The following is an 11,855-nucleotide window of genomic DNA, read 5'->3' on the forward strand; positions in this document are numbered from 1 at the left end:
AGTGGTTGGAAATTTTGCATCTATCTATCTATCTATCTATCTATCTATCTATCTATCTATCTATCTATCTATCGATATTTTGCATCTCAATATCTGTTAATAAATGACAGAGATCTGGGGCCAGCTGTACCTTTTACTGACTTAGTTGCATGAACACAAATAAATGTGTATTCAATTTGTTCATCTCCTGTATAACAGACTGATGGGTTAAAGTACTCCAGGTGAAGATCTGAGTCCAGTTCTCTCCTTTTACATACTCCTCTTACTTGTCTTTCACCAAGAAAAATGCAGTAATCATACAACTCTCCCATGGAATTTTTATTTTGCTGAAACAGAATGGAGCAGAACTGATCCTGAGCTCTAAAGGATGTAGGTCAGACCCTCCCTCACTCCACCCTTCCAAATGAGATCTAAGCCCACTGCTCTTACCTTTGGATAAACTCAAGGTGACAGGAAACAAATTCCTACTGGTATTATTTTAGTCATGACATACAAGAGCTCTGGTTACAGATCATTTAAAATCCACTCTCAAGGGTGTGGATTAAAAAGAAATACCATCAACAGTCCCCAAAATCTCTGTTGTCATAAATTCAGCAAGGGCATATCTGTTTCAAGTCACAGATTTGATGAAAGAGGGTTCATTTTACAGATCATAATCATATTACCAGCAGAGATCATCCCTGTCAATGTCCAGCTGACCAGCCAGCTCATGCTTTGTAATTCAGGACTGGGATGGAAAAAAAAAAAAAAAGAGTTCTTCCTAATGCAACTAAATATAGAACAACATGGTGACTCAAACTGGAATTTGGTCACAAAATCCTATTTACAATCCTCAAACTACACAACATTTGTCATGTTTAGTGGTTCTGAGGGCTTCAAGCCCAATCAGTGCTTTCTGACAACATGGTCCCATGTATATCATGCTGGTTTAGCACCAGGTCAGACAAAGGGCAGTGGTTTGTAACAACTGCAGAATGTGCATTTTACCCATAAGCATGCTGATTTGTTTTGTGCATGCAGTCACAGTTTGGGACAGTAGAAATATATTGATCACACTGGTTTTTTACAAGAAAAAAAGCTTCTTTATGCTTGTTCACAGGTCAGCTTAATGTAACAGAGTAGCTACTTTGGGAAACAAGAACATGCGCATTACTGAGCTTTGCAGCCCTGTGCTAGAAACCTTTGGAAGCACTAAGCCTCTAAATGCAAAACTTAGTTATTGCATTTTCCCTTCTATCTCATTAAAGATACCTGAGAAGGTTCCAGAGGGCCTCTCATGTACTCACAGCAATCTGGTTTGGGAAATACAGTTAAGACACTTGTAAATATAATTAGCCAAGAAAGAACCATCTTGAATGTGGCACAAATGATGTTTAGAGACAACATGCAGGTAGTGAGTTATCTTCATTACAGCACAGACCAGGTGTGTAGGGAAGAGTTGACCTCTGGTTTCCCACTGCTTTCCCTCTGGCAAGCTGACACTGAAGCCAAGCAAGTAGGTAAAATTCTTTTAGTGACCTGACCATTTCACAAAGATATTAGACAAAAAAAGGCTCAATGAACCAGGATAGGAAAAACGGCCCTCTGTTTTTGCAATGAAAAATATTAGGTGTAACCTGGTGAGAATGTTATCTTTTCAAATTAAATCCATCCTACCCAGACAGCATCCCATGCATTCCAGGCACTGCTGAAGGGAGTTATGTCCAAAAGAGGCTCAAATGTTTAGAAGACATTTGGGGGCCTCTGCCCCAAAATCTGTCCTCCCATTAGAAAGTTTCAGCAGCATCCTCCAGACAAATATTACCATTGTAAGAGAAAGAAAAGGACTAGTTGTCTCGGATGCCTTTGGAATGTAAAAGTAAAGATTTCATCTTCTTGGTTTGTAATAACACCATTCTCTCTTCTATGGCTTCCCTGCCAGTCACATCATTCCAACACGGTTTCCCTAAAGCACAATAAAGCAGGGGCTTCCACACAGGGTTGAGAAAAAACCCCAAGCCAGCTTCACAGAAATCCTTTGTTGAACCCAAAGAGATGGGATCCCTTGCTCATTTGCAACTTGTACCGTCCTTTTCAGCTGTCTTGAGTGCATGTGGGAAGGCTTCTCCTCCACAGATCCAAAGCTTCTTGAATGCTCTGCACAGGTGATACAGCAAGGCATGGCAAATGTGCTCCTAGGGCAGTCTGCTGCACTGCAGCTCCATGGTATCTTTCACTGCATCCATTCTCCAGATAGATTCCAAACCACGGGTACTGAACTCTTGCATCCCCTGGCAATGCGGGTTAAGGATCACCCATTTTCCAACTGGAAAACGTAGAGATGACAGAAGTTAAGTGATTTTCCCCAGAATTGTACAGCAGGTCAGAGGCAGAGGCAGAGACACAGCCAGTCCTTAATTCAGGCGCTAGACAATATTGCTTCTGTCTGGAATATGGACATATTCTGGAAGGTCGTATTGGTAAGTACATTAAAGGAAAATCATCTCCTTGTTAGTGACTCTTAATCCAGATAAGCATGATTCTGAATTAGGCTGTGTGTTTTAAAGGGAAACACTGAACCTGTGTTATCTCCATGCTAGCACCACAACAGCCATTCCTACTTGTACCGAATTAGGCGAATAATCTTATTATTCATGAAATCTGAAGTATGTGGATGAGCAGAATCTATGCAGAAACCATCACTCATGGCTATTTTCAGCACTTCTTCCACAAACACCTGGAAACTATTGATTTGCTTATTATCTGGCACCACCCAAAGTCTCTTCAAGTTCTGCTTGGTGTACTCCTCTTCGGGAAGGCCTTCCACACTTGCAACCCAATCTAAGGTCAGATGATTGGGGTCCTGCAGGTAACTGGATATTGAGGAAAGGTTTCCATTGAAACAGTAGTACAGCTTGGAACCAAGAAGCTTCAGGAACAGGCACGACGTGGAGAAGATATGAGCACTGAAGACTTCCATGTTGGAGGAAGACAGGCTGTAAATCTGGGGTGCTTCTCGAACAGTGAAGTGAACAGTCTGGGTCTTCTGATCAAGGGTGATGTTGAGCATGGCATTTTTCTCTGCTTTAGAAAGCTCTATCTCTTTCTCCTGCAAGGCCTCAATCAGGGGCTGAATTTGATAAAAATCTACTTCCCGTCGCAGTAAGCCCATTTCCTGAAAATCTTCGGGAAGATCCAAGTGAGAAGTTCGTAAAAAGTTCAGGATATAGCGGAAGATTTTGCCATCTCTGTCAATAAAGCAGTTGCCTTGGCTGTCCTTCTTGGTTGGGATCTTCCCACTAAACATGGCCCCCAGCATGGAGTCTGGAAAGCTAGTCAGAGTGGACAGAGAGGTGGTATAGAGTTTTCCTCCAACATTGAGCGTGATAGGTTCTGACATGATGGAAAAGTCACAGTGCTGGGACTAATTCTAAAAAAAAAAAAAATTAAAAAAAATCCAACACCACACATTTAGTTGCATTAATCTTTTTTAAAGGAATAAATAGTACTAAATATATAAGAGTAACCATGTGGCAAGAATTCACCATAGACATTAGAAGTGAGGAATTATTTTTGGGGTTGTATATTGAGAACAAGCATAAGGATGTTTTTTCTCCTAACAGATTTGAACAGGACGTTGTTTAATTCAGTTTAGTGCCAGAAATCATGATTCTTTCAAACCTTTACAATTAGGCTAAAAGTGAATCTCTCCCACTAATACCTACAATGAGGGGTGACTTCAAATTAGCGTTCTGGGTTTGTATGATCACATTGCCCTCACAGAGAATTGAGAGGGCGCAAAGAAGAAAAGGACAAGAACTTGACACAACCCAACATCTTCCATAGTGTTTGAGGCTACGATTACAGTAACAAAGCAGTTCAGCAGAATCCCCTGACGTACGTCTGAGTGCAGTCAGCATAGCAGGGAGCCAGACAGCAGTTGCTGCCGTAAGCACCAGACAGTCTGTGGATCCTTTCATTAAAAATAATCACCAGACTTTCTCCTTCCATTGTGCTTTACCCTAGAAAACATTTTGTAATTATTTGGGGCCATATTCCAGTTGACATTGTTTTCATGCCAAGCCTCTGCCATCAGCTGACATGAACTAAGGATGTGATTTTAAGGTGCACTTAAGCCATAGGAAGAGGCATGCATGACCTCCCCTTGCCCTCCACCATACTATCTTCCTCCCTTATGCCACCTCTGGCACTTATCTGATCCCACAGTGAGTCAGTTTAGGGAGAAAACACAACATTTTCTATTCAGCATGCTTTGCTGTATGTTGGAACTGGACCAATGCCAGGGCTGGGGCAAGGGAAAAGAAAGGAGCTGTGCAGCTGTCTCCACTGCAGTTCAGCTCAGCTGTCTTGTGCAGGTGGCCCATTACTCCTGCTACCTGAGGACCTGCAAACCTGTTTTTCCTTGTTTGCTGAATCTAAATTAGTCAACAGTTCAGCAGGAAACCCACGGTGTTTGCTTACAGAGGCAGGAGGTAGCTCTTGCTGTAGTAACTAAGGCCATTCAACAGAAAGCTGCCAAACAACTCCCTTAAAATTGAACTTAAGTGCGGGCATTTTCCTAACTAGTAATGGAATAACCATAGACACTACCCACTATTATCAGCTCTGGAGTCACAGCAAAATGCAGATAGGAAGAAGATAATTTGTGCTGGAATAGCAATTCTTTCATGGCTGCTAAAACCCAGATAATATTGCAAAAGGCATTCTAAAACAAATACATCTCTAGACAGCAGCACATTTTGCTGAGAAAAACTAGCCCAACCTAGGGCAGATAATTAACAGGTCAAAGTAGAGCCTGTCATTAACTTGTTAAGACTAACATTCCACTTTGTTCTTTAGCTCTTGGCACACAGCCTATATCTCACTGGGCAATAATGGACAGATGCAGATCTCTAAATCTAGAGCGCTTTCCCTGTGTATCCCTCAGTGTCATGCCTCCAGCAAAACTGGCAAATAAAGATGCATGTGTAGGCCAAAACAACAACACATGCATTGATGACCATAGACCATCCTTGTGACTAACCTCAGCCAAATATACTCCAGAAAAAACCCTATCTGTTCCAGTGCTAAACTCCCCTTGGCACTGTAGTCTCAGCATACTTCCCACTCTTGAAGACTTAAACCAAATTTAGTGTCAAGAGCTGTTAAAACCTGATCATGTGGAGACTTCACTGATCTAATTCTGTCGCACGAGTGGCTGCCATGGATTGTTCCCCGAAGGACTTGCAAAATGTCTGCAAAAGCATTGCTACAAGAACAATCTGGCATTCACAAAAGCAGCCTAAAATGGATTTTACTTTTTTTCACATTTCATCAAACAGAAGCTTCCCCATACCTCCCAACAAATAACATAGCCTGTAGAAGCAGGACTGATAGTGACTCTCAAAGCCATGTTCATTGCTTCCCACCTCTGCTGCCCTTCAAGCTGCTGTAGACTAAACAACCTGTTCTTCCTACATAGGTGAAGCTTTCAGATTTTTAAGCCCATGCGTGCTTATTTACACCGCAAGAGTTTTTCCTCAAGCTGTCTGCCAGACTTAGTCAGACACAGAGCAAGATGTTTCCCTTGATGCGTCTGTGACAGATGGCAGAGCTCCTGGTCAAGAGTCACAACCCAAAGACCACCATGCAGCCCAAAGACAGAGATCTTCATTTCAAGTTCATCATCCATCCCAGGTTTACTCTGATCCAACACCTCACTGATAGCCTGAATGAGAGGGGAACGACTCAGTCCAACCTGAACAGATAACATTTAAATCTCCTGTAACTGTTTTCTTATCAGCAGTCCAAAAGGGATGTTGCCAACAAAATATGGCAGTAACATGAGCTCTCTGAAGCTGAAGACTGTATCTATGCTGGTGGCAACAGCATAGATATCAGAAATCAGAAATCAAGCCAAACCTTAGCTCTGGAGCTGGAAGAGTGGCACAGAGATTGGGAGCCTGAGAGGCATGTGGGCCCTGCTCCTCTTCCACCTCTGGACATTGCTCAGACACATATCCTGGACAACCCATTCTGCTTACGGCTATTTGGCATTCTAAAGACCCATACAGACTGCATTTCTCACTCCCAGGACACCAGCCTGCTCTGATTTTGAACCTGCCCATGACCCCTGCACTAGATTAAATTTAAAACATTTAACAAGGCAACATCTTGCCCATGGATAAGGCTGGAGGATAACTATTCCTCAGCTGTCATTCCTAATTGTCTTCTTTTACCTAATTCATCCCATTTCTTAGAGGTTTATATCCTCAGAGTGTGAAGATGAATCAGATAGTCTGGGAACCTCAGGAGAGCCAAAAACGTGAGCACAAATGAGCACGAATGTCTACTGGATTTATAATCAACCTGGACTTAGTGCATTGTCAACCAACATATTTGGGAGTAGCTGGGGAAAGTCAGTCTTTGCTGCTTTTTTCCCTAAACACTTGTTTATGAAAAACTGTTTTTCATAAACCTGTAAAAGTTGAAATAAAATGGGTTGTAAGTTTTATCTCCTTAATCATTCAACCACCATTTGCAGCCCCCAGCACGGTTTTTCAAGTCCTTGGTGCTTTGCTAATACAATGTAAAGGTTGTCCAAAAATGCAGCATGAAAATCACTTCTTCTTGGTGAGATTTCCACAAAGAGGAGGTACCAAGAGCAAGCATCTGATCTTGGACACGGGAGGCTACTGGTCTAGTGGAAGGTGTCCCTGCCCATGGGATTTGGGGAGAGGGGGGGTGGGGGGGTGGGTAGGTTGGAACTAAAATGACCTTCAAGGTCCCTTCCAACCCAAACCATTCTATGATTGTATGATTCCATAACCTGCTGTCACCAAGGAGAAGTACAAACTGGGTTACGGTTCTTGGAAGCAGAGAATTACAGTAAAGTATCTTGTGTAGCTCCTCTCCAAGCAGCATTTGAAATTCACTCAAATTAGGTCAGCTAAAGATCTAATTTGACAGCTGAAGATGCAAATTTGGCTGAAGAACACAAGATTTATTTTGTGCTTCTAAGAGCAACCTGCATTTAAATACCTCTTTTAATATCATGGAGGAGGGGAAAGTCTACATTTGATTTAAAGTCAAGATATTACTGCATGATGTAAATTTGAGAGAAACCAGCAGTGCATAGTCAGCTTTATGAAAAAGTCAAACTCCTGAACTGAGGCTGCTGTCTCAGCATCTAAGCATTTCAATTGACCACAGCTTGTAAATTTCAACTTGGGTTTTACTCTTAGGAGCATCCTCAACAGCTGCATAGACAACATTTCTGCAACAACCCTCTACCCATGAGTTTAGTTCAGCAAAGAACTGGGAGAATGATGGGGGTTGACACAGCAGGAAGGTATGCAAGTATGCAAAATGACAAAAGCGAACTGTTTTCACTGATCCAGGCCCTCAAGTATGTAGAACCATTATCATCATACCACTTTGTTTCATAACCATTTTGAATGTAGAACAGCTTTGGATAAGCTTTTTTTCCCCTCTCCTGTATTCATAACATTTAAAAGCACTTTAATTAGCTAATAAATAAACTTCTGTATACATAATTTAACTGAGTGCCTGCTTCACCCAATTTGGCAAAAACCCACAAGTGTACAGTAATCATCAAAACAAAAAAGAACCCCATCAGCCATGATTTGCCAATGTAAGTAAAATGTAAACAAATGGCACAAATATTACTATGTTTTTAACCACTGAAAAATACATACAACTGTAATCTATCCTTTTTAGCAAAAAGAATGCAGTTTAATGGAAAATCTAAAGTTATAGATATGTTTATATGGTTGTCAAAAGATAGCCATAGCTCTCTCTATTTATACATATATACATACATACAGATATAGATATAGATAGATCATTTTAAACAGGATTTTAATTGGGAAAAGAAATTGACTGCCAACACACATTTCACTTTAAAAATGTCAGGGAAGGAAAATGAATCAATCCTTCTGGATTTCAGAGGCATTGCCCAAGATCTGGATAACCGGCTGATCCTAGTATCATTCAGGGGATTTAATTAATGAGATTAATTAAACACAGAACAGCAAAGCAAGAACAATCTGTAATTTGGTTGAAGAGGATCATGTTGAGTTGTTAAGGTTTTTAAAGTCCATCTTACAGGCTGCTTAGGGCCTCTGAAGCCCTTACATGTGGTATTAAAAGCATTAATTATTTTTTTTTTAAGCATTAAAATTGAGGCATCTCCTGAAACACAAGTTAACATATGCTGTTACAGAAATACAGTTTTTGCTGCGAGATTACAAAGTCACTGTTTTTAATGGTTTTAATTTCATGGAATGACACAATTATAGAATGGCCTGTGTTGGAAGGGACCCTAAAGATCATCTCGTTCCAACCCACACCCCATGGGCAGGGACACCTTTCAGTAGATGTGGCTGCTCAAAGTCCTATCCAACCTGGCCTTGAACACTTCCAGGGATGGGGCAGCCACAGATTCTCTGTGTAGCCTGCACCAGTGCCTCCTAACATGATGTCTAAAGTATTGCATGGCTGGTTAATTTTATCATGTAGCCTTCAACAGCTCACCTGTGAAATATCCCTCAACAATCAAAACTTGGAAAATCTGTATTTAAGACACTGAAATATGTGCAGCTGCTGTAAGAAGTAGTTGAGGACTAACAATGAACCGCAAAACACACACACAGGAAAAAGAAAGGAAAAATAAAAAAAAAAAGAAATTAATTATTTAGTCTGATGCAATGAATGATGCCTAAATGGCAACAGAATTAAAGCAAGCCAGGGACCATTTCTGCTAAGCATCAGGAAGAGGAAGAGCAGCCAGACTAAAAACCTCTCTGGCTTTTTGAGTATTGCCAAGAGAGCTGGTGAAAGCCACATCACGTAGACAAATGTTACAAGAGACAGAGCAGGTAGTGCTTTATAGGAAGTAATTCTGTCTTGGGAGGGGGCAGGATTGATTTCACCTCAGAAAGAAGTATGAAAAAAGAAAGAGCTGGGCACCTGTTTGGCTGCTGGAGACTTTAAATGGGATTCAGCAAAAGATGGTTGTTGCAGGAGGAGGCTCCAGTCTGCTCCATTAGAGCATATTAACTGTGAACACACAATCAGGGAAACATGCTCCTTCCTGTGTGAAGCTCCTTCTGCTTTGGGTTTTGCCCACACCTGGCATGTAGCACTTTGCTCCACTGTGTCTTACTGAAATTCACATTTTGGTTTGAGGCAAAAATTCTAGTTTCTACAAAACACCTGAGCCCTGAGAAAGCAAGCAAACAAACAAACAAACATACAAACCCTCATAAAGTTGAGAACTCCAGACCTGGACACAGCCAAGCCCATGGCACTTGCTGCAACTCTACCTGCAGAACAGTTCTGTGCCTTGTCCCTTCTCAAGGGGACAACCTCGTGGAGGAAATCCAAATCCTACAAGTTCGTGCCTTTCTGTGTTATGGGGGCTGCAAACAAAACACTCTGAAGCCTAGAAGTCACCTCTCGAAATACAAGATAAAAATAATAATAAACTAACTAAAGGGGGAGGGCAGAAACAACCAAAAAATTGTATTTAAGGGTTAAAAAAACCCCCAACAAATCACACCTCAACTAACCACTGACCCAGCTTTCAGCAGACAATAGGCACCAATGAGAGTTGAGTTTTAGGAAGAATTTTGGACAAAATCCTTTGCAAGGATAGACTCACCCCTCCCTTCATATATCCCTGATGCACATTTACTTAGCTCAGCTCATCCTTTACGATCGAAGGTTAAACATTTGCAATACAGTCTCTGCACCCTATATGCTTATTTATGGCAATCTTAGAGAGGAAATCCCATGTTTTCCCATCGCTGCAGAACGGACCCACCTGATCTTGGACACTTACTTAATATGAACCCCTCCAAGTGAGCAGCACGTAAGAGGCTTAAATTCAGTCCGTGAAGCAAAGCATGGCGTGCCTGCCAGCAGCAATAGATCCCGAAATGAAGCGCCTGCGGGGCGGCACAGCAGCTTTTTCTTTCGAGACTACTGTGGTGCCTCTGGAAATTTCCAGCAGGCGTTTGGGGAAAGGCCGCTCACCCCGAGGCTGGCACGGGGGACGTGGCGACAAGCGCTGGGAGGGGACTCAAATTCCCGGCAGGCGTGAGGCAGGAAGCGACGGGTCACCCTTCCTTTCTGTCCTTGCGACAGAGCTGCAATCGATCTGCCGGCGGCGTCAATGCTGGGAGACAGACATACTGACTATCCACCTTCAGAGCGCAGCTGCTTATCTGCCACTTATTTATATTTAATTTATTTTTCATGTTCTGACCCTGCTTTGTTATGCACAGAAACGCTGTTCTGCCAGTGAGCCGCAGGAGGGATGGGGAAGCGGGAACGGGAGTTTCGTAACAGCCCTGGTGTGCTGTGGGTACCGTGGTGTGTGCTCATCCCTTTCCAAACCCGCACCTCCATGCCCTTGAGCATCTGCTGGGCTGCTTGCTTAGGGATGCAGCTGGATGCAGGAGGCTTCGCGTAGGCTCTCTGCAGATGCTGAATTTACGCATGAAGAGAAGGGGTAGGGAGGCGGAGGTAGGGAAATAAAGCTGGTGCCCAGCTAGTAAAAACAAGGAGCGATATAAAGCAAAGGTCAGGTTCCTCCTGAGAGAAGAGGAACAAAAGCAGCAGCGCACAGCAGGGAGCAGGAGAGCGAAAAGAAGGTTAAGCGCTGCCGAAGGAGAACGGCTGACGACAAGGTGGAGCGGGAGAGGGAGTGCAGAGCCACAGGGATGCGGCTCCAGCCAGGTCTGGAGAATAAAAGCCCAAGTGCTGCAGTGCTCAGCGCTCTCCTGGTGACGTTCAACACTTCTAGGCTCAGGGGCTGCTGGGTGGGCAGTGCAGATGGTCGGGAGGGCACTGCCACCGCCTGCCAGACAGGAGCCAGCTTGGGGTCTCAGGGCAGTGGGAGCACCACTTTTCCATCAAAGCTGATGGAACCCTTTGTGCAGTCCAATATAATATATCAGTTCTGGCAGAGGTTTTCACTGATTTTCAATGTCCTTTCCCAGCACCCATTTAAGTATCACTTGGCATGCCTGGAATATCTTCCTGATACTCTTTATTTCCCTCATGGACCACTTTATTTTGTCCCTGAACAACTTCATGGCACACGTGGTAGCCACCACCTGCTCGATGGACGCACGGGGTGGTTCAATAATCCAGTTTCCACCTCATCTCCCACTGACACCATTGTTTCCAGAGCATCCCTGCAATTAGAGGGCGGCTAATTCGCAGTACGGATGCTGCCGCACCAGAGCAAAACCCACTCAGAAATCACGCTAACAAGGTAGGCATCACCCAAAATTACACCCTCTGGAGGGCATATATGGCGCCCATCACCCAGCTGGACCCAGCTGGCTTCATGTCCCGGGTGTGGCCATACAGGGCTTGGATTCCCTGTGAATACTTTAATTTCGGAGATGTTGCATTGAAAGGGGGCAGGGGAATGTGCAAAGTTTGCAGAGCGGCGCTGAATCCGACCCTGTTAGGGACAACTGGAGGTACGGCTCCTCCCTGCATAGCCAGGCGCCCACAATACTGAATTAGCTCAAAATGCTAAAAAAAAAAACCCAAATTCCCCTTCAGAAGGGGCTCGCCCGTCCTTCCAGCATCCCACAGCGGACCAGCTGCGCGGCTCCCGGCCGCCGGTCCCCGCTTCCTCCCCGTGCCTCAGTTTCCTCCCTCTCGGGGAATTCCGCTGGGGGTGCCCCCGGCCCTCCCCAGGCCCCCCAGCCGGGCGGATCCCCCCCAGCCCCGCCGGGGACCGACCTGCGCCCCCTCCAGCCGCCGAGCTCCGCCGCTGGCCGGGCGGCGCAGGGAGGCGGAGGAAGCGGGGGGCGCGGCGCTCCGGCACGGCC

The 11,855-nt window shown here is 44.1% G+C and overlaps 1 protein-coding gene across 2 annotated transcripts; it reads right to left on the reverse strand.

The window, feature by feature from the left end:
• Nucleotides 1-1,496: 1,496 nt before the first annotated feature.
• KCTD21 (potassium channel tetramerization domain containing 21) lies at nt 1,497-11,789 on the reverse strand. 2 transcript variants are annotated; one of them, XM_059466616.1, is made up of 2 exons: nt 11,767-11,789; nt 1,497-3,409 (listed from the first exon to the last, which is right to left on the reverse strand). In XM_059466616.1, exon 2 carries the CDS (start codon nt 3,377-3,379, stop codon nt 2,597-2,599), a length of 783 nt encoding a protein of 260 aa, XP_059322599.1. In that variant the 5' UTR covers nt 3,380-3,409; nt 11,767-11,789; the 3' UTR covers nt 1,497-2,596. The 2 variants fall into 2 exon arrangements, with proteins under 2 accessions (XP_059322599.1, XP_059322597.1); XM_059466614.1 differs by lacking the exon at nt 11,767-11,789 and adding an exon at nt 9,845-10,065.
• Between the last annotated feature and the right edge of the window lie 66 nt (nt 11,790-11,855).

This window comes from Ammospiza nelsoni, chromosome 2 (genome assembly GCF_027579445.1).
Source record: "Ammospiza nelsoni isolate bAmmNel1 chromosome 2, bAmmNel1.pri, whole genome shotgun sequence".
Lineage (NCBI taxonomy): Eukaryota > Metazoa > Chordata > Aves > Passeriformes > Passerellidae > Ammospiza > Ammospiza nelsoni.